This window comes from Oryza sativa, chromosome 12, assembly GCF_034140825.1.
Source record: "Oryza sativa Japonica Group chromosome 12, ASM3414082v1".
Classification (NCBI taxonomy): Eukaryota; Viridiplantae; Streptophyta; class Magnoliopsida; order Poales; family Poaceae; genus Oryza; species Oryza sativa.
In genome coordinates, this window is record NC_089046.1 from 25,480,964 (window position 1) to 25,503,471 (window position 22,508).

The following is a 22,508-nucleotide window of genomic DNA, read 5'->3' on the forward strand; positions in this document are numbered from 1 at the left end:
CATCTCCGACTGCATCGCGGCACGCCATGCCGCGTGTTTCTCGGCCTCTACAAAAGACCGAGGCTCACCGTCGTCGCACGCAAGGTGCAACTGCGCCTCTAGGTCGCGAGGCACCAGTCCCGGCACCGGCTGGTCGCCGAGAAGATCCTCTATCGTACGGTACCGTAGCTGCTCGCCATCGTGGTACGCGTCGATGCGCTCCCCGTCGTGGGAGAGCGGAGTAGCGAACTCCACCGGGCTGCGCTCAACACGAGCTGGCGTCGGAGTAGACGTGCTTGGAGGAGTGGCTGTTGGTGCTGGAGCATGTGGAGTCACTGGCTGGGGTTGTGTCGACGAAGAGCTCGTCGTAGTCGAAGTCGTGGCCCGAGGGTGTGTTGGTGTCGGAGTCGGTGGAGATTCGGGGGCTGGGGTAGACACGCTAGGTGAAGAAGAGCTGCCTACTCCCCCAGCTCCCTCGAAGTGGACGTACTCGACGGTGAAGTCGTCGTACGTCGGAGTCGAACCATCGTCCACCACCTTGTCCCATACCCACCCTCGTCCTTCGTCGAACACAACGTCGCGCGCAGTGCGCACACGCTGTGTCTCCGGGTCGAGGATGCGGTAGGCCTTCGAGCCCTCCGTGTAGCCGATGAACACCCCTGGGGTGCTCCTGTCGTCGAGCTTGCCGATGTGGCCAAGCTCCTTGGCGAACGCGAGGCAGCCGAAGACCCGTAGGTGGGAGACCGCCGGCTTGCGCCCATGCCAAGCCTCGTACGGTGTCCTGCCATCGAGGGCCTTGGTAGGCGAGCGGTTGAGGATGTAGGCGGCCGTCACCACCGCCTCCCCCCAGAAGATGACCGGCATCCCCCTCTGCTTGAGGAGGGCCCGAGCCATCCCCACAACCGTCTGGTTGCGCCGCTCGACGATGCCGTTCTGCTACGGGCTGTACGGCGTGGTGTAGTGGCGCTGAATGCCCTCATCAGCGCAGTACGACGCGAATTCAGCCGCTGTGAATTCGCCGCCGTTGTCGGTGCGCAGCACGCGCAGCTTGCGGCCGCACTCCGCCTCTGCAGCAGCCTGCGCATGCCTGATGGCGTCCGCAGCCTCTCCCTTGCTGCCGAGGACCATCACCCACATGTAGCGGGAGAGGTCATCGACGAGCAGCAGGAAGTAACGTCGTCCTCCTGGTGTGGCCGGTGTCACTGGGCCACACAAGTCCCCGTGCACGAGCTCGAGCCGCTCCTTGGCTCGGAAGCTCGTCTGCTGGGGAAAGGGGAGCCGCCGCTGCTTCGTCACCACGCAGACGTCGCAGAGCTGCTCCACGTGGTCAAGACACGGCATGCCTCGCACCATCTCCTTGGCACTGAGCTGCTTCAGGGCCTCGAAGTGGAGGTGCCCGAAGCGCTCGTGCCACTGCCACGCCTCGTCGTCCCGACGAGCGGCGAGGCAAACTGGTTGTGCGACCTGCGCGCTGAGGATGTAGAGTCGATTAGTGCCTCTGGTTACCTTGGCAAGAAGGCGACGACGACGATCCCAAATCCTCATGAGTCCGTCCTCAACCAACACGCGTGAGCCGTTCTCATCCAGCCGTCCCACGCTGATGATAGAATTCCTCAACGCAGGGATGTAGTAGACTCCGGTGAGCAGCCTGTGCTCACCGGACTTGGCGGTGAAGGTGACGGAGCCAACACCCTTGATCTCCACGCCGGAGGCGTCCCCGAACTTGACGGAGCCTCGGACGCTAGAGTCGAACTCGGTGAAGAACTCCCGTCGGCCGGTCATGTGATGGGTGGCGCCGGTGTCGAGGTACCACCCATCAGCCTTGTCGTTGCTGGAGCTGTTGCAGAGGGAGACGAGTACCTTCGGCTCATCAAGGTGGAGGAAAGCCGCTGCGGCCGGTGCCGCTGGAGGTAGCTCGATGCTTGCGTGAGCCAGGAGCAGAGCCGGCTCTTCCTCCACCCGTGCGACGTGGGCCTGGCCATGTCGTGGTTGTCGACAGTCTTTGGCCCAATGGCCAAGCTTGCCACAATTGCGGCAGGCGTCGTCTCGTGCCGGCTTGTGGTTGCCGGTGGCAACGCCCTGGGCGCCTCTGCAGGCGCCACCCTCGGCACGTCTTTGCGCCCACCGTAGCTGGACACCTCCCCGCGCCTTGCGCGGCTTACGGCCGCCTGTCGGGGAAGATGACTCCCCCTTCCTCCCGTCACCCTGAGAGGCCTCCCACTGCTCCCGAGTGAGATGGAGCTTCCCGCCGATGGTGATGGGCCCCGAGAGAGGCTGTGGCTCATCACCATCGACGACCTTGAGGCGACCTAACGCCTCCTCGATCGACATCGTGGAGAGGTTCAGCAGAGATTCAATCGAGCGAGCGATCTGCCTGTACTTCTCAGGGACGCAGCGGAAGAGCTTCTCGACAGCTCTCTCCTCGTCGTAGGTGTCGTCGCCGTACTGCACCATTTTCTGCAAGAGAGTGTTGAGACGGAGAGCAAAGTCATCAACATCCTCACCTGGCTTGAAGGCCAGGTTCTCCCACTCCTTGCGGAGTGCCTGCAGTGTGGACTTGCGGGCGCGGTCGCTGCCGATGCGTGCCGCAGCGATGGCGTCCCAGGCCTCCTTGGCAGTCCGCTTCTGGGAAAGCGAGAACTGCATCTCGGGCGGGACTGCAGCGATGAGGGCATCTAGTGCCCGCCGATCCTCGTCGTAGTCGACGTCACCGTACCAGACTGCCTCCCACATGTGCCGCACCTGGAGCCTCACCCTCATCACCGCGGCCCACTCGATGTAGTTGGTTTTGGTGAGGGTAGGCCACCCACCGCCGGGACCAAAGTCCCTGACCACCGTCTGGACGCCGTGGTGACCATGGCGCCGGTCAGGGGAGAGAGAGCCGTGCTGCCTGCGAGGGCCGCGTGCGGGCTCCGGCTGCCGCCGGCACGCCTGCGCCCGTCTGGGTTCCCGTCGGCGGGCGCGCGGTCCCTTGGGCCGCCGCCGCCGCCGTGGAGGTAGGCTACTGCCCACCGCTCTGCTTGCTCCCGTGCCCTTCCTCTTGCCAGCTCCTCAAGCTCCCTGTCGGCGGTGATGTCGCCGGCGATGGAGCCGTTGATGCTGCTGCGCAAGGTCTCAACCTCTACCTCCGCCGCACGTGCCGCATCTTCCGCCGCCTCCGCCTCCGCCTCCGCCCTGGCTGCTGCCAACTCCGCTGCCGCCAGTCTGGCCGCCCTCGCTGCTGCTGCAGCGGTCTGAGCCGTTGCTCGCCTGCGCTCTTCTGCTGCGGCGAGCTCGGCGTCCTGCTGACGCCGAGTGCTCGAGGCGACCGAACGCCGAGACCGAGCGTCGGACATGGCGCACCTCTGGGGGGCTGCTGCGTGGAGAGGGGGAAGGGAAAGGGGAAGGAGGAGCAACCGGTGCTGTTGCTGCTGCTGGCTGAGAGCTCAACCGAGCTTGGGAGGGGGTGGAACAAGAGATGTTTAGCCTACAGGAAAGTGTGGCTCTGATACCAGATGTTAGAATTTCAATGGTTACTCTCATTGAGAAGAGGATGGCACTCGAGATGGGGCAATTTTCTGGTTTTCTTCATTCACTAAACACAAAAGCCATACATACCCGAGGGAGGTTGGATACATATATATAGCCATAGCTGGCTGCTAGCCTATTGCTGCACCCTCCTAGTCTAAAATTCGAAATTTGAATGGGATGCTGTCCTAGAGGCCATCCAAACTGAATAAAGCATAAAGGAGGCATAAAGGAGATGCTAACTGCTGCTGTCCTACTAACCGCAGCTGTCCTAGCAACTGAAAAATATGCTAAAGGGTAGATGCTGTCCTGAAAAAGGTGAAACTACCCAAAAGCAAAAAGAAGAATCACGACCAAGGACCACAAAGACTTATCCAACAGCATGCATGCTTGCATCCTAGTGGACAACTTGCTGTTTTCTCAACACATGATTCATGCAAACTCGGAAATATGCATTCTCTTCTGAGATAGCTTATGATTTGAATGATAGTACATTAGTACTTCTAACTTTATTTGAAATGCATATAACTTTCAGACCCTTTCGATTTGTTTAATCTTAATCCACAAAAACACAAGTTGAGGCTATCGTAGGTTGGAAGATCAGATACCGTTAGGTTTTCTTTCTTTCTAGTTGAGTTTGACATTAACTTGGAAACTTTTGTAGATCGACTTGTGCCATATAGCTACATAGTTTTTGCCTACTTACCATTGCAAATGACAGGGGATATGAAGTTCATGCTCAGGCAACCACTTTAGTTCTTGAAACTAGTGCAAAAATACTAAAAAAGGTTAATAACTTGGAATGCAATCCTAGATACGAATTTAGGGATCCGATCATTGTAAAGAACTTCTGCAAATTCGTTTCCACTATATACGGAAGTACAAACTTTGTTATACACCATCTTGACATCTTGGATTAGATTATCATCTTTGTTATTTCTGCCTGTTACTTGCTAAGCTTGCACATAAGGGTTATCGTTTGATGTTTCTGTAACAACTTCATCTTATGAAACATTGCAGGAACAATCACATGATGAGAAAATCTTTCACAACATGCAAGGAATGTATTTTTTACCATTAGTGGAACCACATGGGTGATCAAAAAAGGAGTTTCATCAATGTTATGATTGGTGATTTTGTGGTATGACCTAGTAACTGTTTTTCCCTTGATACTTGGATGATCATACCTTTCTGTCCTAATGGCCTTCATGAGCCATGAGGTGCACTCTAAATTGGATGTTGGTCTTATTTGTCTATTCCTGCAGGCAGTACCAACAAAATTTGCAAACTTTATCAGAGGGCAGATATCTGAAGTAGTCAAGCTAGAGGTGCCAAATGGTAAAACATATGATGTTCAGGTTGCCAAGGAACATAACGAGCTGGTCCTTCGATCTGGATGGGGGGCATTTGCTAGAGATTATGAGCTCAAACAGTGTGATATATTAGTGTTCGCATACAGTGGGAGCTCTCGCTTCAAAGTTCGAATCTTCAATCCAAGTGGTTGTGAGAAAGAGTTATCCTGTGTCATGATGAACAACACTCCTTGTGGCCATGAAGGGAGCATGTCTTATCATGACAACCATTTGCAATCACCAAGTGAAAGGTTGGTGAAAAGCATTTTGTTTTCCAGGAAGCAACATTCTGTGGAACTCTATTATGTCATATACTTAACTATCTACAATTATAAATTAGCAAAAATACTACTCCCTCCATTCTTTTTTGTTTGACGTTGGTTAGCTCAAAATTGAACCAACCATTGTCAAACATTTGGAGAAGGAGGTACTTCCCCCGTTTCAGGTTATAAGACTTTCTATATGTTAATGAATTTATTAACATATATATGAATGTGAGCAACACTAGAAAGTCTTATAACCTGAAATGGAGGTAGTAGTATTTTTGAGTGCAACTTGCCACATAGTTGCATGCCTCCACTTATTTCATTATTTCATGATAACCATTGGTTATGTGTACACAGCTGTGGATGGATTTGATTAAGAGTCTCTCTTAAAAAAATCATCTCAATTAACAAAGTCTTTTCACAGCAGGAGCATGTCTCATACAGTATGCATGGAGTGTACTGCAAGTTGTTATTGGCACAACATGAATAAAAGGCGTTTCTTCGTTGTTATGATGGATGTGGGTGATTTCCAAAAAGAACTGGTTAGGCCTTGTCATTTACGCTGTTAATGAGCACCAAGATATATCTTATATACTTGTTATGATATTCATTTTGGGGAATTTGAGAAACTGGGTTAGCAATTTGGTAATCTGATAGTTCTAAAACTTTTTTTTTTTTGCTAGGAAGAAGTTGCATTAATCAGAAATAGAACCCATACATTAATTCTTGATGGATTAGGATACGCCTGTGCTTACATGACCAAACCAAAAGGCTATCTAAAGCCCCCACATGACCCACATTAGCAAGTTCATGACTTACTCTATTTTGATCATCAAGTAATCCTCTGAATTTTAATTGTCGTTCCTCCAGATAGCAATCCTCATGTTCCAGTATTCAGGAACAATAGATACGACTGTTCCCTGTCCTTGCTCTTGCAGCTCTTCATTCTTCAATATATCGCTGCCACCTCACAGTCCGTTTCAAGAATTATCTGGAGTAGACTCCACTAGCTTGCTAGTTTCAGATCCTCCCAACATGCAACAGTTCTGCCTCCGGTGCTCCTGGACAAACCCGAAGCGCCTTGCAAAGCCATCATTAGCCATAGCTTCACTGAGCCATCAACATTTAGCATTTGACAAGTAGTCTGAGAAACAAAAATCATGTAAACTCTTAGCTACTGAATTCAGCAGCACAGACTGGTTGAACCAAAAAAGGGAAAAAAAATGATAAAACAGGACACGGTGTATGTTTATTCTAAAGATAGAGAATGACACTTTGAAGGTAGAATCCTTCTTCCCCGCAAAAAAAAAAAAGGAAAAAAAAGAAGGTAGAATCCTTCTTCTTTTTTCCCCTGTTTCATGAGGCTTTGATTTGTTCCTAAGAACAAAGTGGACTTCAGTCCTGCTCACAAATTATGTCTGTACAGCATTCTTCATTTCTTCTGTAGGTTGTGTTCTTATGTAAACGGAATGTTTCATTTTTTTTGTTCCTACAGACCATACTGAAAATGTTTGCAAAGAATGTCCAAGGTCTGATTTCTGGAGTAGCCAAACTAGAAGTTCCAGATGGCAAAACATATGATGTTGAGATATCTAAGGAACATAATGAGTTAGTATTTCGATCTGGATGGGAGGTGTTTGCCATTGCTTATGAACTCGAACAGGGTGATATCTTGGCTTTTGGTTACAGTGGGAACTCCCACTTCAAAGTTCAGATATTTAATCCAAGTAATTGTGAGAAAGAGTTATCCTGTGTTGTGATGAACAGGAGCATCTCTGATGATAACCATCGACAATCACCCAGAAGGGAAAGGTTGGTATAAATGTTGAAGGGGTAGATTTAGTTACCTATTGTGCATTCTTAGAAGCATATTTTTGTCTGCTCATCATTTTCTTATTTCTATATGTACCATTATAAATTCCCAACATTGCTGAAGTTTATTTTGAAGTGTTATTTATCTTTGCCTCAGTACTTGTTTATGTACTGCTATAATCACAATTTGGTTATTCATATTGAACTTCTCAGTGTTGTTCTCTCTGTAAAAAAAGCTTTCAATGTGTTAACTATGTGAGGGTGACGCGTGCATGCATATGCTTATGGACTTTTTTCCGATGTTCACGAAGAATTTCATCATAATAAGCATTGTAAATGTGGATACAGGATGAACAAGCCTAGCACAACATGCATGGACTGCATTACAAATCATTATTGGCTCCATATGGATGACAGGGAAAGATATTTCTTTAAGGTTATGATGAGTGTGAGTGATATCAAGGATGAACTGGTAAGATCACATCTATTATTCTGTTCTTGTACACAAAATTTATATTTTAGATTGCTTATTTTGGAAAAGTTGGTGACCTTGATTCCTTGAGGTTGGGAGTACGACAGTCAGTTTTGATTACTGATAACCATGCTTGATTAAAATTCATCAATGCACAAAGCATGTCAGAATAACCATATCTATTTCGATATTTGACAATAGAAAGCATGCAGGCACTTGGTTTTCTAGTGAAACTAGTAGCACAGGCCTGTTTTTTTCCTATATATATAAAAGAAGGAACTTTAGGCATGATGGCGAACCCTTCTTTTTTGATAACAAGGACAGTGGGCCCATTAGAATTGATTGTGTTTACAGGGACTTGTATAAAAGCTCTCTTTTGTTTATTACCATAGGCTATACCGAAAAAGTTTGCGGCCAATGTCAGAGGGAAGATACCTGAACAAGTCAGACTAGAAGTGTCAGATGGTAATGTATAACGTTCAAGTTACTGAGGAACAGGATGAGCTGGTCCTTCGATCTGGATGGGCAAATTTTTCCAGTACTTACCAACTTAAACATGGTGATCTCTTGGTGTTCATACATAGTGGGCACTCCCACTTCAAAGTTCTAATATTTGATCCAAGTTGTACCGAGAAAGAGTTCTCCTGTGTTGTGACGGACAACACTAGTCATGTGCATGAGAGGAGCATTTCTCATGATAATCATTTGCAATCACCAAGGAGTGAAATCTTGGGAAAGAATTATAGTCTTTGCTCTAGTAGGAAACGGTCAAGGATGAATCCAGCAGACTATCCTTGACAGAGACCAGGTAAACATTTGAAGTGTACAATCTACATTTGCAACATTGCTTACATTGCCTATGTGTACCAAAATTTACATAGTTGGTGTACTGCAGACGTCCCATCTTCTGAAGACATTAAGGATCCCATGAGTTCAGGTGGCCTCCAGAAGTCAAAAAAGTCTTGCTATGTCTTACCAATGTTGTACAATATGACTAGTGCACAAGAGTCAGAAGTTCTCGCTCTTGAGAAGAAAATTCAACCTCAAATTCCACTGTACATCACAGCTATGGACAAGACAAGTGTGGCAAGTGGATCACTGGTATGTTTTTTATTTTTTTTGTATTCGGTATGGTGCAACTTTTTGCTAGTTTGAACTTTGCTAAATTTTGGTGTTCTGCTCTAGTCAAGAAAAAAAAGAGAGAAAAACTCAGGTTACGTTTAGGACTTGATTAGTGTTAGTTGAGTCTTGAGTCCTTCAAATATACTAATGAAAGCTTGTAAAATAATATATTCCTGATCATTTGTATAGGTCTTCTGTAAGGATTATGCTGTCAGATATCTTCTTGACCAAAATAGGACCATCAAACTATGTCAATCTGGTGGTAGCAAGACATGGGACATCAGTTTGGACATGGACACTGATGATCTATATGCCCTCTCTACTGGCTGGTTGGACTTCTTTCGCTGCAATCTGTTGCAAGAAGGTGACATCTGTGTATTTGAAGCTTCAAAGAGCAAGAGAGGAGTGGCATTAACATTTCATCCTTTCAAAGAAAGTCATTGCCCAAAGTCATCAGGTTATCTATATAGCATTTGGAATAGCCTAGATTTTATTTTCTATGAGCGCATCTCTTTCTCTTTTTTTTTTCTGTTGACAACACATTTCTGACTGACGTCCATGTTTTTGATTGGGTCTTCTCTGCAGAATATACCCTTTCCACCAAGAGTCCTACACGTAGAGTTCCTAAGCGGGACTATTTTGCAACAAATCTTACTAATCTAACTGATCAACAAGAGAGGAAGGTTAAAAACAAAATAAAATCTATACAGTCTGATATCCCCATTTTCTTGTCTGTCATGCGCAGTTCCAACTGTACCCGTCAAAGTTCTCTGGTGAGTTATCATTGAATTTGTTTGAAATTTTATTCCTGTTGATTTGCAAGTTGGAACATTTAAAATCATGCATGAAATGGGCAGCAAAATTCGCAACCTTTTCCTTTACTCATATTATCAGGGAAACTTACATTTTCCATATATTCAGTGCTTCAGCGTGAAATACGCTTCAAAGTATCTCCCACATAAAGACCAAAATATGAGGCTGCGGCTGCCGGAGACGAAATATAAGTGCAAAGCTGCGTTACATATCGACACAAGCACCAATCTTCACAAGCTTCTCAAAGGCTGGGGGAAATTTGTCAACGATAACAAATTAGAAATACATGATATCTGCCTCTTCCAGCTTATGAAAAACAAGAAAAAGCTTACAATGACCGTCCATATCATTCGAAAAGGCGAGTGCAGTTGATCCATATGTTGCTGCTGCTCTGGGTGTTTTGTAATAAAGGTGGTGCTTTTGTACTAGAAACGCCATGCTTGTGGATAGGGTACTGGTGTTCCCTCTCTTTCGAATTACCTGCAACAAACTATTAATGTGCCGAACCTTCTAGTTTTAAGAACTTACAGTAAATGGTTATGATGTTGCTTCCTGGCCAGTTTGGATGTGTGAATTTTATTCGCTTTAATTTATTCTGAATTCTGACTATTTCAAGAAACACTAAAGTGGACACTTAGGAATCGTATATGAAGTTCAGAATAAACTTATTATTTATTACTCTTAGGTAATGATACCTGATCAATGGGCTTGCAACTTCACTATTGCAGCTGAGGTTGCTAGACTGAAAAGGTGGTTTTGTGCAATTTAAAACTGGTATTTTATTCTATTAGGTTCAACCTGTTTATGTCTTTTAGAACTAGAACTGCCCAGTTGGGTTTAAAATTTTAGCAAGTATCTGTATTTATCTTGTGTCAACAATAGTCGTCTATAGTCTCAGTTTCAGTGTGGTGTTGTGCAACTTAACCTTTCTTGTCATCTGCTCCCTTTTTATGTTCAAGTTTTTCTGCCAGGATGATGATCTGGAAATTGAGTGCCTCAATAACTTTGATCTGAAGAAGCATCATCAAACTGTTTCTATTTCTGTGAGCACATTTATTCGTCTTTGTTTAATGTACTCCTGAAATCTGTGTCTGCCCTAGCATTGGTCTATAACACTAGTTTCTTCAGTAATGATGTTGTGTATCAATGATACAGAAAGTATGCAACAGCATGCAATTATGCTTGTGGAAACTTGATGAATCAGATGAAGATAACTAACTAGAAATTTGAGCTGAATAATGCAACCTTTTGGTTACCCAGGGGTTTGTACTGATCCAAAACTCCAAATGTATTTCTTATTCAAATATTCCAATCTAGAACTGTTTTTACTTCTGTTGGACAAGAATCATACTTGATGCCTGTGGCAGAAAGGTCCTGGGCTCCTGGCTGATTCTCATCAACCAGAGATGCAGAAAGATCTTGTCGAGGATACCAATGCAGTGCAGTATCAGTGTCTTCACTGGACTAGTGTTGAAGCCTGTTGCTTTCCTTTCCCTTGTTGATCAGTTCTACTCGTTTTCTTCACAATGGATTTTAAATTGACAAAAATAAACCTTGACATGTAATATCCAGTTGTTAGCTGTGCCACAAGATACTAACAAAAATCTACTACAACATTCTTCAAACATTGCTGGCTGCCCTTTCTTATCTCAGACTTGCTGAAAAAAAGAAGAAATGATACTACCAGTTATGTCAGTAGATTCTTTGCAGTTGCTACTCAAAAGACAAAAGTTCCCAGTAGTAATAATGTTATGCTTCTCTTGGCATCTACTACTATCAGAATGGATTTCTAGGTCAGGCTTTTTTCAACAATGGATATATGCTGTCAGCCATTGGTCAGAGAGTGTCACATGGCAAAGCACATCATGATTGGTTGATGCCCTGTCAGGTCTATATCTATTGCCGGTGCTTGGACATGGTTGCATTGTGGCTGGCTTCTTCAGCTCTGCTGAAACATGGAAAATTAGCTCTTAGAGCAGATCGGCAAAGGTATGTCTCCTATCATTTTTCTTTCTGTTTTGATCTTTGGATCATGCAAATGAGGACTATCCAAAGATGCATGAGCCCCTAAATGCTTAACCTCCTACTGTCTTGGTGAATTATTTAGGGGGGCTTCTTTTAATTTAAAAGTACAGCCAAGTTATGTGTTGATACAACCAAGCTAGGTATTGATACGTGAACATTTATCCAAGATATGTATTGATAAATTGTTTTGGATAATTATGTATTCATGAATGAGATTTTTCTTTGATAAATGAACAGCCAAACTATGCATTGGCGCGCTTTTAATCAATGGAGTCGGCTTGTGCCAACTCTGTTGAACGAGACACTTTTTGTGATTCAAATAGCATTTGGGGAGTTCTTTAGTATGCCATATTTGCTCTATACTTTGTTACCTACTAACTGTCATAAATTGGTGAATTACAAAACTTTTAGGGTTGTTTCCCACACACTTTCATGTATACCGTTATACACGAAATATTGCCTGTTGGTATGATGGTATCTGTGGCGAGCAACTGCATAGATTTTTAAACTCTCTAACAAGTTCATCTCAATTTACATGGTTGGAGTGGCCACAGGATGGAAAAATCTCACAGAGTCTGCAAGAATTGTGTTGCAAATCATTATTGGCTCCACATGGACAATCACGGAAAGAGTTTCATCAAGGTTATGATTACTGATTTCAAAAATGGAGTGGTAAGACTGCCAGTTATGCTATTCGTGTAGTCAAATATGTATCTTCTATAGTTTGATAATGTGCTGATCTTAATTCTTAAAATTGGAGACAGAAATTCAAAACTCAAATTTGCTTTTGAGTAGTTGTTATCGGTACCTGTGTGTTTCATCACCATTTTAAGAAAGGAAATTACTGCAATTTTCATTCTCGACGTTACTGCAAATTATCTGTGGTTCATATATCCACAAAAAATAATTCTTTTATTCCTGCAGACTATACCAGCGAAGTTTGCACGCAATTTCGGAGGGCAGATGTCTGGAACAGTCAAACTCGAAACTCGCAATGGTAAAACATATGAAGTTCAAGTTGCCAAGGAACTAAACAATCTTGTCCTCCGATCTGGATGGGAAAGATTTGCCAGTGCTTATGAGCTTGAAAAGGGTGACATTTTGGTGTTCATATACAGTGGAAACTCCCACTTCAAAGTCTGGATTTATGATCCAAGTGCTTGTGAGAAAGGATTACCCTGTATCATAACGGAACAGCTTCCTCGTGTACAACAAAGGAGCATCTCTCATAATAATCATACTCAATTGAAAAGGAATGCAAAGTCAGCTAAGCTGTATGTTGATAGCTCTGGTCACAGTAAGGAAACTTCAGAGATAAATCCAGCAAACTCTCCTTCATGGAAACCAAGTAAATATTTTATTTACATTTCTAAATAACTGCACTGCCTTGTACTAAAATTCACATTGTTGGAATTACAAATATAGCTGAAAGGGTCCCATCTTCTGAAGAACTTGATGAACCCGTGGATTTGGCCAACGTCCAGAAGGCAACCAAGTCTTTCTATTCGTTACCAAGGATGTGCAATATGACCAGTGCACAAAAGGCTGAAGTAGATGCTCTTGAGAAGAGAATTAAACCTCAAATTCCATTTTACATCACAGTCATGGACAAAGCAAGTGCGACTGACGGATTACTGGTATGTTTTAAATTTATGTTGTGTACTCAGCAGGTGAAATTTTTGTTGATTTGAATTTTCTAAAACATTTGTGTTCGTTAGGACCTGTTTGATAAGTGCAACTTGTGTCTTGAATTATTCATCTGTACTAATGATTAATGAAAGCTTGTAAAAAATGATATAGTCCTGAATCATTTGGAATAGGCCATCTCGAAGGATTATGCTGTCAGTTACCTTCTTGACAAAAATGAGACCATCAAACTATGTCATTCTGGTCGTAGCATGACATGGGATATCAGTTTGGACATTGACACTGATGATCAGTATGCCCTTTCAACTGGTTGGTTGGACTTCATTCGCAACAATCATTTGCAAGAAGGTGATATCTGCGTATTCGAAGCATCAAAAAACAAGAGGGGAGTTGCATTGATATTTCATCCTTTGAAGCAGAGCCATCACCCAAAACCGCCAGGTTATATATTTCGTGTTTGGAATACCCTTGAGATATTTAATTAATCTTTGGAGCACATTCTGAGTTTCTGACTAATGACCAATTTGTGAATGTTTTTTTTTCCAGGATGTGTTCCTTCCACCAAGTTTCCTAGGCATGGAGTTAGTAAGCCTAACTACATTGTGTCAAGATTTACCACTCTATCTGGTCAGCTTAAAATAAAAGTGGAAGCCAAAGTACAAGCTATTCAATCCGAAATCCCCATTTTTGTAGCTGTCATGCGGGAAAGCTTCATTAGAGGCAGGTCAAGATATATGGTGAGTTAGAATCGCTATTTTACAAAGTAAAAAATAAATATAAAGTTAAAAGCCAAGTTTATTCTCTGCTGATTCAGAAAATCATAGAGGAGAAAGTTCTCACTGGTTTCCTGTCATACTTGCTACTGTTTTGCTTATACTATTACTTACATTTTCCATATGCAATCTCTGTTACTATTTTGCTTGTATTTCTACTTACATTTTCCATATGCAATCAGTGCTTCAGTGCAAAATATGCTGCCAAATATCTCCCACGGGAGAAGAACAAAATTATGAGGCTTCGACTGCCCAATAAGAGCTACAAGTATAAGGCTGTATTCAAGATCAATAACAAAGTTCATAAACTTGGTGGAGGATGGGGGAAATTTGTCGATGACAACAAAATAAAACTAGGTGATATCTGCCTCTTCCAGCTCATGAAAAACAAGAAGAAGCTCATGATGATGGTCCATATCATCCGAAAATCTGAGTTCTGCTGATCCATCTTTTGATGTTGGTGATGTTGCCCTTTTGTAAATAGTTAATGGCAGTGCTTTTGAGTTAGAAATGGTAATGCTTGTAGCTAGTTTATCCAGTCTGAATGCTATGAAGGATGAACTTTCATGAACCTATATAAGTATATATCATTACCGAGATATGGATTGGGATCAGGTGCAGTCCCAACTACAATTTCTAGCCCAGTGCCTAAATAAGACGATAGTCAAACGTTAGACATAGAAACCCGCAACTGCATTTAAGATGAGACGGAGGGAGTATTCCTTTAAAGAAAATCTCCTAGCACCCAAGGAAGATTTTTAGGCCCTGTCGAAACACTGTAGGATGGGATTTTTAGTGGCGTGTGAAATAAGAAATTATTATCGCATGATCAATTGAGTATTAACTATTACAAACATAAAAATGAATTTATTTGATGATTTTAAGAAACGTCTATATATAAAATATTTAGAAAAAAAATATGTCCATGAAAAACGAGATAGTAGCTCCTTTTATAAGGTAAAAAGAACAACGTCTTACCTAGGAGGTACAAGACTAAAGTACCCATTATTAGTAGAAAAGCTAATAGTATTAGATGATGGATAGGTAAAAAGTATTGGAAGAATAAAATTTCTTGATTTATGGATCGAGTGCAGGAAATGACATAGAAAATAATTTATTTAGAAATAAAGTAATTTATTTTGAGATAGAGGGAGCAAAAAATTTATCCAATAGTACACATACGGTGAAACTTGGTCCGAGTGACCGAGCCTGGTGATTTGAAGCTTAAGGTAACGACTATTCTAGATTATTAAGCTAATATTTAATATTTAGTTAATCTCAAGTTATTCTGTTGAGAGTATATTTGCTTGGGTGATATTAATTTTACTTGATGTTTCTTTGACACATCTTGACAACAATTTGGTACTGCAAGGAGAAAAAAAAGTTTTTTTTCCCTCTCGAAATAAATCTTACTAGTTATTCTTTTCAGCGTAAGTAATCAACTCTCATTCACTGTTTACTCCACTTACTGGTTGACTGCCAACTTTACCTCACTCCAAGACTTGGAAATCTCGATCCTAATGAACATACCAAGTTGGCCCCACTTGTCAGTGAGCAATGACCATGAGCACTAGCTCAGTGGATATAAGCAACCTGCTCATGTCAAATCACACATTAACCAGCACCAACCCCTCTCACCTCATAAAAACACTCCCCCTCGTTAACATCAAGGAGAAGAGATTATCAGCTTCACATTCACCGGAGAATGCAAGAAGAGAAAGGCCAGAACTGTCTTCTCTCTTCCTTGAGGTGTTCATGCCTTGCATCATCTGAGATGTAATGCGATGCAGGTATAGGTGATGGGTGAGAAGGGGTGTGAGTTGCAGAAAGTGGCAGGAGCACTACTACAGGGAGCACATGGATGTGAGCAGGATTCGTTTCTTCAGGCTCATGACAGGGGATTTTGCTCATGGCATTGTAAGTATCTTTTCTTCAGGTTTTTGTCATTTCAAGCTGTTAAAACTTGTGATTACTGAAAGGAAGATATGCAAATAAGCCATGGTGTTGGTAGGATATAGTGTGTGGGCTTCATATATTACTATGTTAAGAGTAGAGTTTGTATGTCAAAGTGGCATTGCAGAAAAGTATAATCATCCTGAAAGAATCAGTGTTTTTCTGCAATTCCGTTTTCAGACTTTCAGTACCTGCTAATTAGACACGGCATTCATCCGGCCAACTAAAAAAAATCATATTGCAGTATCATCCAACAAAGTTTAAAATTGTGTTTTCATTTCAGAGCATACCTGAGAAGGTTGCAGAGATTTTCAGTGGCCAGATCACCAAAGGGTTCAACCTGAAATCACCCAGCGGCGAAACATGGCGTGTCGGCGTCGCAAAAGTTGCTGATGAGCTGATCCTCAAATCAGGATGGGAGGATTTTGCCAAGGCTCATGAATTGCAGGAGAATGACCTCCTGTTCTTCACTTGCAATGGCCATGGCAATGGCAGCTGTTCCTTTGATGTACTAATCTTTGATGCAAGTGGCTGTGAGAAAGTGTCTTGCTTCTTCACTGGTAAAAAGAACAGCTACATGTGCAAGAATTTCAACAGTATAGGCGGTCAGGTTGCTGGGCAATATCTTTCAAGTGATTCTGAAGATACTAGCACACCATCAGTTCTAATTGGATCGCCTCACAAGGCCTCTACTTCAAAGAAATTGAGTGGCAAGACCAAGACTAATCCAAGTAAGCAGTGTTTTAGAATGTTCTTTTGAGGATTTGATGTTGTGAAATAAGCCTGAAGCCAAAAATATGTTCTACTTATTCATTTTGTTAACAGATAAAGATTATGGAAATTTGTGAATTTTCAACAGGGAAGGAACCTGAAGATCCAAACTGTAGCCACTGGCATGTGATTGAGGAAAAGAATACTGATGATGATGAACATGCTGACTACCACTACACGAGGTTTGCCAATTACCTGACTGGCGAGGAACGAGATGAGATATTCAGTTTGGTATCCCTGCAACCAGGCAATCCTGTGTTTGTAGTTGTTCTGCAGACGGCGCATGTTCGTCGCAGGAACATCCTGGTCAGTCCAATTATTCAGCTGTTATGATCAAAACAAAAATCTCGTATACAACTTTTTGCGCGCTAACTTAGATCGTCATATAAAAGCGAAGAAATTTTCATGTAAAAAATCTTTATGTTTGACAAATAGTACTCTTTGAGCTGACTCCAGTTAATGTTGTCCATGCAGATCGTCCCCACTAGATTTGCAGCTGATCATCTTGAGAGAAAATCACATGACATCCTGCTGATAAGACCAAACAGAAAACAGAAGTGGTCTGTCAAATACTACTACCTTTCAAACACAACCAGGGGATTCAACTGCCATCGATGGATCAAGTTCATCCGCGAAAACAGGCTGCGAGAGGGAAATGTCTGCATCTTTGAGCTGATGAAAGGCGCAAGGCGACCGACCATGACTGTTCATGTCATTGGCAAGGCCGATAACCGGTTTGTTCTACTGGGCTAAGTTCCAGGCATCCTCCTCTGTTAAATTATATGTAGACTGTGGTAGTATTATATATGTAATGTGCAAATGTGGCGTCTGCAAGCATGTGTGTTTTATGTAGCAGTAAGAACTGAGCTGGAAGTAGCTGGTGGCACATTTGTATGATGCAGGTGATCTATGTGCCATGAGGCTAAACTCTCTTGTTATGTAAATATGGATCTACTACTACTAGAACCAGGTTTAAGATGTCAAATTTCCGTTTCCTACTAACTTCAAGATATGCCTGTAAACCAGGTTTATAGGTGGAAATCCACTTACATGTGGGTCCTATATTTTTTTTTCTTACTAGGATGCCATGTCAGCTAAAACAGGCACCCACGCTGTTTTAGAATGTGATTTGGATGGTTTTGCGAAGATGAGGGATGAAGATTTCTGTTATTGCAATTTAAAGATGCTAATTAAACTCGACGTAAAGATGAGGTATGATAAGTAAACTTATCTCCCAATAAAATATATAGAGGCCCAATCTAGTTCCAGCCTACCTTTAACTCTGGCCCATCTATAAATACGTACAGTCCCATTTAGTCCATACCACATATAGTACGGAGTACATAGTAGTTATTAGTAGTTATAGGTTAACTTGAATTACAAATAAGATTTCTTTGCAATGAAAAAATTCAGATAAAATTTGCAGCGTCGTAACAAGATATTTTAAGATTTTAGGGGCATAGGAAACATATCATGTCTTACTATAAAGTTATAACCCACTAATTCTAACTAAAACTCAAAATGCAAACATGCCACCTCATCATCCACTAGCAATAACTACATGCAAAACTTATGTAAGCATGCAACATCATCTATAATTTATTGAATTCTACCCATCAACATCCAATCATCTTTCTTCACATTATTTTTCACACTATTTTCAACATGTATATATATCCATCATTTTTATAATCCTTAGCATATATTCATCCATATAATCAAAGTGCGGGATATCATATTTCATTTACAATCTCATACTGAGTGTACTAAATGCATTTCTCTACAAACATAATCTGACAAATCAGTTTTATTTGTTGTTAATAGCTAATACAATTTTTACTTTTAGCTCAATTATTAAAAAAATATTAAAAATTACTTAGGAATTTCCGCAGCAAAACACAGGGAATCAACTACTAGTTTTAGAAACTTTGCTCTAGTGAAACTTGCTGTACGTATCAACTGCCGTCAAATTAATACAAAGCTTTGCAATAGATCCAAGGCCCGATGACCCCGGCCGGGCACTCATCGGTGGATCACACCATTACCATACTCTGAAATCGGACTTGGATCTTAAGTATCGGTTGAGAGAATCGGTACTATGAGATGTGAAATTCAAACTTAATATTTCTCACCTTCGGATCTTTAAGTACCGGTTGAGAGAATCAGTACTAAAGATGTATAGCAAGCAGGGGTGGAAAAAAAGCTCGGGCTCGTGAGCTCAGCTCGGGCTTGGCTTGAGCTTGGTTGGCTTGGCTCGGCTCATAAACCAAACGAGCCAAGCCCAAGCCTCCTTTTCAGCTCGTTGCTGAAATGAGCCGAGCCGAGCCGGCTCACGAGTCGCTTGTTTTGGCTCGCGAGCCTATGCCATTATGTGTTTATATCGATTACTTTATTTTTATATGGAGTTATTATTTGTCAACTTAAAATTTATGATTAATATTTTAAAGAATTGAATATATAAACTTATTTAAGTTTTTTTAAAAGAGATGTGAAATTCAAACTCAATATTTCTCACCTTCGGATCTTTAGTAGCGGTTGAGAGAATCAGTAATAAAGATGTATAGCAAGTGAAAAAAATATATATGAGATATGAAATTCGAACTCGATATCTCTCACCTCCACCATCATGCGTGACTTGAATAGATATATACTTTTCTTTTGAACTAACCTAAAGGTATTTTTAGGTTGGTATCCTCCATCTTTAGTCTCGGTTGGTATTATCAACCGGTACTAAAGATATATTTTTAGTACCAGTTAATAACATCAACCGGAACTTAAGATGTTTATAGGGATTTGGACTTTTAGAACTGGTACTAAAACATCTTTAGTACCGGTTAATCTAACTGAGATATTTATAATTTTGGGTACAACATCGAAAGATCAGTCCTCTGCTAGTGCGTGTGTATAATTATTCATAGATATTGTTGGAAATTTGGTCATAATTCGGCATATTTTAATCCAAAATATTAAGACAATAAACATGACATTTGTAATTTGAGTAGATCTAGTGACAGTGCTAGATGTGTACAACATGAGCATGCTTAATATAGAATAAGCATCAACATAGATAAGAGAACGCAATAATATTGCGACAGACAGATGTAGGAAACGAAGAACGAACAGTAATAGTGAAACGTTATACCCCGAGAATGGCCCTCCGCTGGAGTTTGAGGCAGTATTGCCTCCGTTGGTGTTGACGAGAGGCTCCTTCTCCTTGTCTCTAGTGTTGTTGTTGTCACCAGTTGTCGACATGTTGGTGAAGATGATGCAGAGCAGTCGCGCTTGAAGCGCTACCCAAAAACTTGATCGTCCGCCTACACGTGCAGGTTCTCAAGCGGACGGAGTTTCGGAGGCACCTGCTCGTTCCAATCACCCGTGCATGCGGGATGAACAGAACCGGGGAAACAAAGAGACAGCGCAGGAACAGAAGGAGAGTATCGCCAAGGAACAATAGTAGGAGGAAGACACACTCTTTGAGAGCCTCTGCCTTGCATTATATGTAGAGAGAGAGAGATCTCCATTACCACACAAATAAATCTCATTTGTTGTGAAGGTTACCACAAAATAAATCTCATTTGTTGTGAAGGTTACCAAATAATGAATCTTTCATTTGTTGTGAAGGTTACAACAAATAAATCTCATTTGTTGTGGATGTTACAACACAATGAATCTCTCATTTGTTGTGGAGGTTACAACACAATGAATTTCATTTGTTAATGGTGACTTTATTCTCGTCTGTTACAAAACGAAGAGCAGCAGGCAGGCTCGGCTCGGTCGGCCACCTCACCTCGCTACGCCCATGGCCGACTCGGCATGCGCGCATGCGTGTGGCAGTCCAACCATCACCTCAACCGGTCAACAGGGAATCTCTAATATCACCATATTTAAGTTGAGGTTCTTCCACCTAAATTTTCAAGGCAATATTATTCTCTCTAACATTACTTGTGGGCTCTTGAGATTTTAATTGAATTAAATTGGGCCTAGCCCATTTATTCCAATAGATATTGTACTCAGGATCTAAAAAAATTCTAGATCGGTCACTAATTAAGAGTGCAATGTGATGTACGTTTGTAACAAATTAAACTATATCTCTACTACTTAAAAAATCCGTAGTGGTGGTCTTGATTCCTGACATAGCAGACGCATCTGATAGACACGCGTAATCTCAACCATCCAATTTGCATATCCAAGTATCCAACGACCGATCTCCTCCCCACGCTCGCTCCTCTCTCGGATCCGCGTCCTTCGCCCTCCTCCCTACGTCGCCTCCTCACCTCGCCCAATCGCCCCAGCCGGCGACGCTGCCGCTGCCCACCCGCAACCGCCGCCAACGCCGCCGCCGTCGACTCCGCTCCAGATCACGCCGACGGGTCTACTCCTACTCCTTCTCCTCCCCGCCGCCGACGCCGACTCCTCTGCACACCTGCCACGCGCGCTGCCCACCCACCTCCGTCGGCGACTACTACTCCTCGAGATCGCCATCGTCGCCCGCGGCTCGCAACGCCGTCGACGCCGCCTTCGATCTCCGCCACTAGATCGACTCGCGACGCCGGCGGCGACCTGTCATCGCGCTGCCTCGTATCGCCATTGAGGTCGTCATCGTGCCGCCGCCGATTTCCGCCTCCAGATCGCCGACGCCAGCTTCTGGGCGACCTCCCAAATCACGCAGCCATCGGTCTCCTCCCACATCGCCTTCCCCTACGCCGGTCGATCGGGATCTTCGTTGTAATTTTTGATAAGAAGCTAGAGGCAAAACATTCAGCCTCCACAGCCGAACGCCGGGAAGGCCTCGCCGCCCTTTCCCCTGATCGACTACTCGATCTGCCTACACACATGGCCTACGACAAGTCTGCCTGGACTCGGTGAGCAGTTTTCTTTTTTGCTTATATATACTTGCAGCTTAATTTTCCTCTCTCCCACTAATAGCATACATCAGTGAGATAATTGAAATCAGATTATGTGCATGTGTGACGCAAAATTTATTATATAAATGGACTTGTCATTCGATTGCCGTCTCCAGCATAATGTAAATAATCCTGATATTAAATTATCAATGGCTGTTATGCATTTGTTCAGCCATCACTCCCCCATTGTGTCGCCTCCTCATCCTGCCGCCTCGCCTCTCGACGCCGCCACCGTAGGATTCGTGAGCTCCCCCTGGATATGGCTGCATCGACGAGATACAATTTCCACTTTTAGCGGTTTCTTCATCTACCAAGAGTTCACGTGTATTGTGTTGGCTTGGGGATTCAATCTTGTTCTAATTTGTCTTTGTTCTTTTCTTTTTGGCAGACTGTATTCTCTGCTCCAAAAATCCCATTGAAGGTGATATAGTGCTCTGTTGCATCCTTTCTTCTAATTTGTCTTTGTTCTTCTCTTTTTGGCAGACTGTATTATCCTAAAATCCCATTGAAGGTGATATAGTGCTCTGTTGCATCCTTTCTTCTAATTTGTCTTTGTTCTTCTCTTTTTGGCAGACTGTATTCTCTGCTCCAAAAATCCCATTGAGGGTGATATAGTGCTCTGTTGCATCCTTCAGAAATCACAGGCAATACAACTGGTCACAAAGTTATATTCTGATCAAAGATAGATGGGGGGAGTATATATATACTATAAGTGTGAACTTTGAAATGCCAAATTGCAATCCCATTTTCTGATGCTTATTATAGATTGCAGGTTGCGAGCTTCTCTCTCAGGACTGTCAAGTTGCCAGGTAATAGCTGTGAAAGTGCATGAAATTTGAGGAGAATGGTTGACTTTAAGTACAATAACTATATCATAATGTATGCAACTAATCAAATTTCTCATCATTGCAAAAGGTTTGGACTGCAACACCTGAACAACTGACTCTTGGAGATAGATTACTGAACAACTGAACTCTGCTTGTGAATACTTGTGTAGTTTCTGATTTGTTTAGGTCTGAAAGCTTTTGCTCAACCTAATTGTGTAGAAAAGTGCATATGCGGTGCAATTTAGGTGACCAAAGTTCAGACGAAGCCATATAAAGCAAGGTGAC

At 42.9% G+C, this 22,508-nt stretch overlaps 1 protein-coding gene, 2 non-coding genes and 2 pseudogenes across 3 annotated transcripts; 4 read left to right on the forward strand and 1 right to left on the reverse strand.

Annotated features, from left to right (window-relative positions):
• Positions 1 to 915: 915 nt before the first annotated feature.
• Positions 916 to 2,739, reverse strand: LOC136354608 (uncharacterized). Its single transcript, XM_066306110.1, has 3 exons — positions 2,638 to 2,739; positions 1,638 to 2,436; positions 916 to 1,046 (listed from the first exon to the last, which is right to left on the reverse strand). Exons 1-3 carry the CDS (start codon positions 2,737 to 2,739, stop codon positions 916 to 918), a joined length of 1,032 nt encoding a protein of 343 aa, XP_066162207.1.
• A 96-nt stretch (positions 2,740 to 2,835) lies between these two features.
• Positions 2,836 to 6,926, forward strand: LOC136354609 (B3 domain-containing protein Os12g0591400-like; annotated as a pseudogene).
• Positions 6,927 to 7,874: 948 nt separating this feature from the next.
• LOC9271218 (uncharacterized) lies at positions 7,875 to 9,412 on the forward strand. Its single transcript, XR_010738669.1, has 4 exons — positions 7,875 to 8,196; positions 8,284 to 8,489; positions 8,700 to 8,967; positions 9,096 to 9,412. It is a non-coding gene; the product is annotated as an uncharacterized protein (transcript).
• A 3,764-nt stretch (positions 9,413 to 13,176) lies between these two features.
• On the forward strand, positions 13,177 to 14,358 carry LOC112937484 (uncharacterized). The gene is made up of 3 exons (XR_010738668.1): positions 13,177 to 13,436; positions 13,542 to 13,732; positions 13,951 to 14,358. It is a non-coding gene; the product is annotated as an uncharacterized protein (transcript).
• A 1,085-nt stretch (positions 14,359 to 15,443) lies between these two features.
• Positions 15,444 to 17,477, forward strand: LOC107279695 (B3 domain-containing protein LOC_Os12g40090-like; annotated as a pseudogene).
• Positions 17,478 to 22,508: the final 5,031 nt, after the last annotated feature.

Bases quoted from the DNA above. Each gene is read 5' to 3' on its own strand.
- LOC136354608 (XM_066306110.1), bottom strand. From the start codon at position 2,739: ATGAGGGTGAGGCTCCAGGTGCGGCACATGTGGGAGGCAGTCTGGTAC. The intron at 2,437-2,637 runs GTCCCGCCCGAG...ACTCTCTTGCAG, and splicing joins TAGATGCCCTCATCGCTGCA to AAAATGGTGCAGTACGGCGA. The intron at 1,047-1,637 runs GTGAGCACAGGC...AGGCTGCTGCAG, and splicing joins CACCTTCACCGCCAAGTCCG to AGGCGGAGTGCGGCCGCAAG.